We start from the raw sequence: 10,002 nt of genomic DNA on the forward strand, positions 1-10,002 counted from the left end.
GCCTAATGGAAAATATCAAATGTTCACACTGCAATAGTCCATTACTTGAATCTGCTGTTGAAGCAAAGATGGCTTAGGGAAAATGGGCCCACTCACACTTAATTCACCATGACTATCAATCCATGCAACATGAGTAATATTAATGAATAAGTTAATATATAATTATTATTATTTTCTTTGTTACCTCTGAACAAATGCACACACAATGGTCATTGTGAAGAAAAGCAGTGACGAGATGAGCCTTTAATCAGTCTGAGGACCACGAATTAGGTGGAGACAGGTAAAGGGAGGGGATATTAAAAGAGTTGTTGATAAAGTTACTTTGGCCTGTGGAAGGTGAAGGGTGTCCTGATGAGAACAATGCTAATTGTTTATACCTTTCTTGGTATTATAGCTGTATTTTTATGACTGGTTCAGAGGACGTTAATGTGAAGTAAACATGGCACTGGAATATTTTGCTTAGGAATGTAACTGCAACTGAGAAACTGTTCACTGTTGAGATGGAAGCTTAACATTGAGAAATTAAAGCTGAGAAAATGAAAGCACAGGATTTTGCCATCACTATTATTGCTTGTTTAAGACGTATTCAGTTTCTTAATTAGAAGGAGCGAGATGAAAATGTATAAATACTTGACTACAACTAAAAGTCCTGCATTCACAATCCTATTATAAATGTATCAAAATGAAAAGTTTTTATCACCTATATACTGTTATTAGATCATGTTATCAGTGCGTATATCGGCCAACAAATACCAAATTGCAGTACAGAAATGCCAAAAATCAATAGCCAACATCTTGTTCACAATTCTTAAAAAGGATTGCTATTAACAAGGTTTGTTTATGTTGTGCTTTGTGTTAATAAAAAAAATTCATCTGACTTTATAGATGCTAGTCCGTCAGTACCTCAAAAATTCAGTATCAAGAAGGCTCTACTTCTTCTTCTACTTTATAGTGAGTTCTTATGGTGTTTTAACCTCTAACACTGCGTAAACTTTGTTTTGTACATAAAAATCTTAATCTGTAAATTGTAAATATAACTGCCAAATAAATGTAGCGGTGTAAAATGTACCATATTTGTCTCTGTACACGAGCAGAACGGAAGTATAAAGTAGCTTAAAGTGAAAGTAGAAGTACTTCTGCACTCAAGTAGGCACCAGTGTCTGCGTAAAGCGGTACATGTTACACCCGGAACTATATATAAGTATACTTTATTTTTGGGGAGACATCTGCGCAGCGCACAGCCCGCGGTTGGCTAAAACAACTCATGTTTACATCATGTCAGTGCTTTTGAACAGCATCTTATTGTGTTGAAGCTCCTATTCGAGTTAGAATATAACGCACTATTTGCTGTACTGTTTGTTAAAAGTGTTCCAGGATGATGTTTCTAAAGCTCTAACGTTGAATAACTGGCAGATGTTTCAGAAACAGTCTCTGGTTAGTGGTTACACTTACCAACCAGCGCCCGGTGGTAGCTAGCACTAGGTTATGGTCAAGCTTGGGCGACGTTTACAGCTCCAGTCTGTGCGTAAAACACACTGCATCGAGTCAATCTCAGGTTCAAAGAAATGCCTCCCAACAAACGGATCCATAAGAAAACACTGAAATTGGTTTGCGAATGGAGTTCGTGCCAGGAGTCGTTTAGTCGGATGGATAATTTCTGCAAGCATGCAGAGGTTCACTTTAGTGCTGTAAACATGGCGGAGGCGGACGAGGAAGAAACGGAAGGTGGGGAGTTGTTAAAGTAGCTGCCTGTGGCTTTGTTCATGTTTGTTTACACCTGCATCAAGTTGTGTGGGAAAATAGTTATTGCCTCATTTACATACAATGTGCTGTAGTTTATTAATTGACAGATGATAAGCGAGAGATATTGCTGCATTGCGCAGCCCCCAAGAGGTTAAAGCCTAATAATGCAAAACTCTGTATTTTCTTTTGTGCCAAGGGGAGAGAAACTGTCTTTGGAGAGACTGTGGTTTCTGCTCCGTGGAGGGTCCTGAAGAGTTGCGCAGACATCTGTTCTTTCACTGTTACCACACTAAGCTGAAGCAGTTGGGTCAGCAGGTGCTTAAGCCAGAAATTGGCACCTGCTCCATCTGCCACCAGAACTGCAACCTCATCCCCGATATCCCAGACAATTTTATCTGCCTTTGGGAGGACTGTGAGGTAAGCTCGACAGAGGCCGGTGCTGACGGAGCAAAGCAAGATTACTTATATGTTTACTTACAACTGTAGAGTGTGAATTTCTGCCTTTCAAGTGTGTGAAGTAGAGTTTAAACCTTTTGTTCTTGGACTCTAAATAATTCTGGATATATCTTCTTTCTATCCACATTTTTTAAAGCAACCACCGTATGAAAACCCAGAGTTCTTCTATCGCCATGTGGAGATGCATAGCCTGTGCATTGACATTCCAGTGGGAGACTATGAATTCCCAATACGCTGTGGATGGAAAGGTACGTCATTTAACATGATTCATCTCAGGATTATAGATCAGAAATGACAATGTCAGTGAAGATTACACGCCCTCACTCTACAGATTGTGAAGCCACCGCTAAAGGACGTCCTAAGCTTCGGGAGCACCTGCGCAGCCACACCCAAGAGAAGGTGGTGGCATGTCCAGGCTGTGGGGGCATGTACGCCAACAACACCAAGTTCTTTGACCACATCATACGACAGAGCGCCATGGAAGGTAACATTCCTGTCAGAACTGTGGCAGGAAAGTTAATAACAAGGTTTGCAACAGGTTAAGAGTTTACCATCTTGCTGTGTGTGTGTGTGTGTGTGCGTGCGTGTGCGTGCGTGCGTGCGTGCGTGCGTGCGTGTGTGTGTGTTGTAGGTCAGAGGTTCCAGTGTTCCCACTGTTCCAAACGTTTTGCTACAGAGAGACTACTGAGAGACCACATGAGAACCCACGGTCAGTCCCTCCTTCATCAGTGTTGTTATTCCCATGTGCTGGGGAGGACTTAAAAGGCCACACGGCTCTTTTTGCAAACTTAAAATCACACAGTTTTAACTCTTACAACCATTTTCCACACCATTCCTTACATGTTTACATTTATTTATACCTGCCAGGTAGACACTGGTGTAGGTGCCATTATTTATATCTGTATTTGTCCGTTTATAGTCGTAGCCTCAAATTTCAGCCATCATATCACCACACGGGGTTGTGTTGGTTTTGGGGGTTTTTTTCTTCCCAAAGCCCAGGACCCCCCACTGACTTGGACCCTTACATACTTTTACACCTCCCTGCTCCGCTCTTCACTTAAATATACACATTACACTTTAATAACAGTGCAGCATTATCCGCTGATATAATCTCATCACTGGTTTGTCTTTTTCTTGTTGGTACAGTGAGCCACTACAAATGCCCGCTGTGTGACATGACTTGTCCGTCGCCCTCTTCACTCCGCAACCATATTAAGTTCCGCCACAGCAACGAGAGGCCATACAGCTGTGAATACTGCGAATACAGGTGTCTATCCTCCGAAGTTGCAGCTGTGCAAAAGCAGATTAAGCTGTTCAACACACTCTTGCCTTAGTGTTTTCTTAATAGTCCTACCCTTTATTTTGTATTTGCAGCTGTAAGAACCTAGTAGACTTGCGCAAACACCTGGACACTCACAGCAGCGAGCCGTCGTTCCACTGTAATGTTCCCGGCTGCGGCTTCAGCTCTCGTACCCTCAGCACCATGGACATTCACCACAAAAAAGTGCACAAGGTGAAGTGGGAAATCTTTTAAATTATTGTTGACTTGCACTCTGAATGTCATTTATAGTTCTCAAATGTTGTCTTTCTGAATCAGGGTAACTTTGTAGCTCGCTACAAGTGCCATGTGTGCGATCAGTGCTTCACCCGGGGCAACAACCTAACTGTCCATCTGCACAAAAAGCACCAATTCAAATGGCCCTCTGGACACCCCAGGTTCAGGTAAGTCTTGCATCGACAAAAACAGATCAACCCAGCAATGTTGAATGTGAGATGTGTGGGGGGGGTTGCAGCACTGATGGTCTCTTCGTCGCTCCGTCAGGTACAAGGAGCACGAGGACGGCTTCTTGCGGCTGCAACTGATTCGCTATGAGAGCGTGGAACTGACGGAGCAGCTGATGAGGGAAAGACAAAGTAGTCAAGCGGAGGAGGAGGATGATGACAGTGGCCAGACTGAGGAAGAATGCCCGGGGGCAGCTCCCCCGGAGTTGCAGGTGGAACTGAGAGGGGTGCTGCTGGAGGAGCAGAGGACTGAGGAGCCCACCGCCAGCGTTGAGGAGGGCGGTCAGGTCACGTTGTACGTTCTCACTGGAGGTTTATCACAAGCAGGGGAGGACTAGGATGCTGCTCAGCGGCATGGAATGCAGGTGGTTTGACTGCTGCAAGTCCTGCATACACGTCCTATACATGACGGGGCATTCTAAAGGAAAGCATGCGTACTCCATGATGACCCATTTTGACTATCAGCCTATGTTAGGTAAACCTGTTTTTATGTGTTTTTTGTTTACTGATGTTGAGCCTGTGGATAGTCTGTTTTCCAGTATTGATTATTATTTCCAGGTTAATTATTGTATCTTATAGTGTAACATATTCAGACAGTTGGATGCTATTGGTGCGCTGCCTAGTGGGCTGCCATTCTCTTTTAGATGGTAATTCTGTCCCAGATATTCAGAAACACATCAGCCTCACCTTTTTGAAGAATGGCGTGTTGGCGTTAATATTCACCAAAATGTGTGGAATCCAGCTAAGAGGGCATAAGAGGGCTCAGTGTGTATTTTTTTTTATGCTTCATCTACATCTTAAATAAAGTTATGACACAAAATGTTTGCAAAATTCACATTATCATTTTTTTGTCTTATTCAGATGTATTTAATGTTGCACAGAAAGAAAATGTGTCTTTAGTGGTGCACACAGTATTTATTCATTTTAACAAGTCATTAAGAGAGGAATATGCATCATTTTGATTTAAATCAAATGCTTCACAGGTAGCTGCATTGATGGTATTTACTGACTGTCCTTCATTATGGCGCCCCCTGCTGAATCTAACTGCTCTACTGCAGCTCTATTTTCTGATTGTATCGGCTCTGCTAAACTAGACATTTTATGGATCTAAAATGTTGACAAACGGCTACAAGGTGACTGAAATGTTGCTCTAGTATTATTCACTCATAAACTAGATAGACTGTTTTAAGGTACACTTCTACTTTCACTTCTACTTTCCTCCTTTTGATAAAATAATATATTCAACACAAAAATGGGCACATATTGTTTATTTGTTTTATCCTACTACTCAAAGGTACGTACTTACAATATCAGTGATTTGATATTCAAACAACGAAGTGACCTGAACCGACCTGAATGTGATCTTCTCATCAGGTGACCTATAAATCATGACTTGTGTCTGTCGCAGCATGGCATACAGTACGTAGTGGCATTAGCAGTGTGTAGAAGATTAGGCAGCACACAGAGCTTAGTTGAAGTGTTACTTACTGCTCTCTGCTTCTTCACTCTGCAGTCGGTGAACTCCGCTCTACTGGGACGGCTTCTAATGGCTTCGTGTCTGTTGACTTTGCAAGAATGATGATGTATAGAATGTTGCTGGACAGCAATATAACTTAGACGCAGCTCCCAGATCCATCTGCAGTTATTTTCACAGGAACTGATTGCATCTGAAGATGGACGCCATGAGGTTATATCTACTGCTGTTGCTGATGTTTGGGTCCTTCCAAAGAGCCAATTCTCCGTTTCCTGGATGGATTGGTGAGGTGGAAGGTAGTGGTAAGACCTCCTATAACGGCAGTATGATGTTATTTTTCAATCATGCGTTGGCAATGGGTTCCTCTCTATAACAACAATAACATATTTCTTTATCTTGGCCTTGAATCCTAGAAATATTTCCAAATTGAAGTTTGGACAAAAAAAAAAATATTTAGTGTATTATATGAATATTTGTAATTAGTCCAGTTGTGATGTATGAAAAAAGCTAATGAACACATTTTACTGTAGGTGAGACAGAATGGATTCCCCAACCAGATTTCATAGACGACATATACTGGTCCGGGTCAGCGCCCCTTTGTTTAGCTGGCTGTATGGCGCGACACGAGGAGCTGAGGAGAGATCGCTGTGGAGACTCCAGCTGCTGCTGGCTCGGCCAGAAGTCCCTGTGCCGAGGTAAGACTACCACATCAATGACTGACATTAGATATAAGTCACTTTGTCTGATCAACCTGTTATGAAGCTTTGTGTCATGCTTTGCGAATGCATTTCCTTTGCATTGTCTGGCAGTGAACTGTGGGACACCAGATGTGGACTATAATGGAGTGGTTTATGGTAACGACTGGTGGGTGGGCTCTGTGGTGAGGTACACCTGTCGCTCTGGCTTCATGCTGGTGGGAAACCCAACCAGATTCTGCCAGCCTAATGGCCTCTGGACCCCGAGACCTACCTGCCTCAGTGAGTAAACACAGATCCCATGATCCCTTATGAACCTTCTAGCTTTTGATATGACCTCCCTCTACATGCCTTTTTAGGAATGTGTCAGCGGGGACGCATTGAAATCAGTGAGAGTGAACTAAATGGGACGTGCAACTCCACCTGTGCATATAAGAGCTACTTCGGCCCACCAAAACGAGGCTGCTCTCGGATAGACAACTGTATGAAGAAGGAGACTGGCTGGAAGCGGTTCTTTGCACAGTGCGTCCCTTGCATATGTGACTGCGCTTTGTCATGTGGTGAGTAGCTTCCTCATCACACGATCTAGTATAAATGATGAACTGATGCAATGTTGACTCAGTGCAAATACACTTAATTCATTTATGATTGCTTTAAACCTGCATAGCTGTCTCTCTGTCATGCAAAGAACACCTTTGTCTTTTTATTTTTTAGCATCTACAGGCTAAAATATGGAGAAAACAGTATGTTGGCTGTACAGTGTGACATCAGATGAAGAAGAAATACACAGACAGCTTGTACACGGCAGAGCCACGCCATGTTTTTGCTGCTTCATCCAATTGTGTGGACAAATCAGTGGACCAAAATCTGTATGTCTTAAGACATTGAATTGAACTGTCTGGCACACTGAATCCTACAATGTCTCCTTGATTTCTAAAGATAGGAGTTTACGCTGTGACAAGAAGATATCAGTTCCTGAGGATCAAATCCCTGAGAGTCAGGGGTGAATTATCAATCTGTGTGATGTAAGGGTAGCGACGGGGTCAGAAAAGAAGTCTTCGAGGCCGGGTCAGACTTGGGTCAAATAATTATTTGAAATACTTAAAATAAAAAGTTTTACCTCAAGTGCCAAGTGGTGGTCTGTGTTTGATAAGAAGCTCGTTTGGGTTAGGCAAATGCTATCTCACAGGATGCACAGTATTTGGTAGCGCAGACAGCACTTTCTGGTTTAAATGAACTTGGTATTATAATTCTATGTCACAAATTCTACCCACCAGGAATATCTCGCATGCTTTCTTTTAACATGCGTCTGTAAACATGTTTGCATTTCCAGTGAGAGGAAGGAATGAAGTCAAGGAGAAAAGGATGTGAAACCACAGAGATTAGTGTCACTGCTTGTCGCTCCTCCTCTCAGTCCATCTGTCTTGGAAGGAGATGAAAACGTAATCGTGTTACAAAGGGAGGAGCTTTGGTTTGGGAGCTCAGGAGTCAGTTAACACGACGAGTGTTGAAAACTTATTATAAACATGATTTTTTTTTTTTTTTTTAGGAAGTAGACCATGTTAACTTTTTAATATGTAAATCATCTACTGTGAAAAAAAACACAAAAATATAAATGTTTTTGTTGCAAAACCAAATCTTTAATTTTATAGAGATGGATTGTATCAGTGTGAAATGATGCATCTGAAAGGAAGAAAAAGATTGTGCTCCCCTATCTGAAGTCAAAGCATCCACACCTCCTTTGCAAATACCCATTTCGTTTCAAGTTTTCAGTGTCGCAGACTTAATTGCCTGGATTATTGTGCTGGATTCTTTCGAGTCAACCCAGAACCTACTTGGTTGAAAACAGAAATTCAGAGTTGGAATCTGCAGTATTTCCTCAAACACACTTTAAGTTGTCATCAACTGCAGAATGATGCCTCTCATAACGTCTCACTTTGCTGTGATATTCAACCTTTCTGCCCTCAAACAATTTGGACGGACAGTAGACGTCCTGGTATGTGACATGTTTCTTCTTATATTGTCTCTGTGGTCTTTAATGTTGTATTACTTTGTACATTTTTCTCTCTGTGGATTTGATAAATGAAATTGCTCCTGACTGCCACTAGATGTTGCTGTTTTGTTTATTCTCACACATCAGGTCACAACATTTACCTCCCAATGCACTTATAGGAACTAGATAAAGCCAGAAATGCTCAAAAAATAATCAAGTTTGCTTCTCTTCCACATCTGATCCTAAAGATTTTCTTCTGAACTGTTGGCGCCAGGTGCTGAACCTAAGGATGATGTGCTCATTTGTTTTAGGTTTGTAGCAGCCAATTCCTGCGAAGAGGGACACGTTTGGATCAGTAACTTAAACATTAGGGTTCATTCATAAACACAGATTCTGAGAGGTTCAGTGCTCAGTTGACATGGTGCTCTTGCATTAATAGCAATTATGAAAATAATAAGGAACTAATAATGCATCTTCTTCAATCCAAAACCCAAACAGGCACTCAAAACTAACCGATAATTATGTTGTTGCATCACCAGCTCATGAACAGCAATAATCCCACCAAATATATTCAATTGAATTCAAACTTTATTTCAGACTCGCACGAGGAGGGTCCATAGTAATAATAAAAAGATAAGATTAAAGATAGAGTGAGTTATAGCGTGTCAACAATAATATTTTCGAATAATCACACCAGAGGACATCTTGAGGCAAGTAAGTGAAAATACAACCATGTCTCCTGTCTCATTACAGCTCATTAAGTCAGATATGTTGTGTTGAATCTCTGGGTAGGAGACTCACCAACATCCAGTCTGCTGTACTCTCCTGAGCTTTCTGACAGGATCTCCCAGTAAGTCTGCTCGCGCTCGTTTCCAGCTACTCCATTCACACTCTCCAGTAACAGGTACCCAAAGTCTGGGTCCTCCTTCACAGTGAACCTGGCCACAAACATAGAGAGTGTCAGGACATCTGTCCACAGCATAAATATAATCACAAGCTTGCAAAGGAGAAATGGCCGAGCCACCTTTGGGAATAAAGGATGTTATGCAGAGAAAATAAAGGGAACGTCATGGGTGGTCTTACTTGAAGTCCTGCTGTGTTTCCTGCAGTCTCCTCAGAGCGCCCAGCAGCACACCTCCCTCTACCACAGAGCTGAAATGGGACTCAGGAGTCATGTTAGACAGGTCATTCTCCACAGACAGTCAGATAGGAAGACCTGCACACCATGTTATATTCAGTTATAGTGACACTTTGCATGATACATGCACACAAAAGTGGGTTCAAGTTATATTGTCTTATATATTTACCTGTTTCGGTGAGAGCTCTTTGTGTTGAGCAGTTGTCTTCAGTGCCATCCTGTCAGATCTTGTCCCTCAGATGTCGACTAACACTTCATTCAGCTCAGTACCTATAGTGTGCCTGCCTATCCCTCTTTTACGAGCACATACTGCAGTTCTATAGAAAACCTTTACTCCTGCAGCCACCATGTCGCTTTGCAAAGATGTCTTTGTTGAGGTTAAATATCCACAGCCTGAACCAAAAGCTAACATGAGCGTTTGCTCTTATGTGGCAGTCCGTCACTGTTAACGTGTGCTTTATGAATAGAGAACCACCGTTATCTCTGAGGTGACTTAATGATCATGTAGTTGATTAATGATCTTTCCTTGTGGCTATGTTTCCTCACAGGGCATGAATACAAATGGTTGGTTGATCTTAGATAATTTATGTATGCAAACGCAAGCCTATTCTTCAGAGAATGTAAGAAAGGTCGTATCTCCTTCCTCGGGGCAAATATTACATTATGCAATCAGGATTTGGCCTTTTAGCTAGAATGATGGATTTAATTAGCACCTCACGTG

At 42.0% G+C, this 10,002-nt stretch overlaps 1 protein-coding gene across 1 annotated transcript; it reads left to right on the forward strand.

The window, feature by feature from the left end:
• Positions 1–68: 68 nt before the first annotated feature.
• Positions 69–5,298, forward strand: hinfp (histone H4 transcription factor). Its single transcript, XM_031857124.1, has 9 exons — positions 69–1,725; positions 1,940–2,160; positions 2,336–2,447; positions 2,531–2,683; positions 2,831–2,908; positions 3,346–3,466; positions 3,574–3,712; positions 3,797–3,921; positions 4,022–5,298. Exons 1-9 carry the CDS (start codon positions 1,566–1,568, stop codon positions 4,317–4,319), a joined length of 1,407 nt encoding a protein of 468 aa, XP_031712984.1. The 5' UTR covers positions 69–1,565; the 3' UTR covers positions 4,320–5,298.
• Positions 5,299–10,002: the final 4,704 nt, after the last annotated feature.

This window comes from Anarrhichthys ocellatus, unplaced genomic scaffold (assembly GCF_004355925.1).
Source record: "Anarrhichthys ocellatus isolate YVR2014 unplaced genomic scaffold, GSC_Weel_1.0 scaffold18, whole genome shotgun sequence".
Taxonomy (NCBI): domain Eukaryota; kingdom Metazoa; phylum Chordata; class Actinopteri; order Perciformes; family Anarhichadidae; genus Anarrhichthys; species Anarrhichthys ocellatus.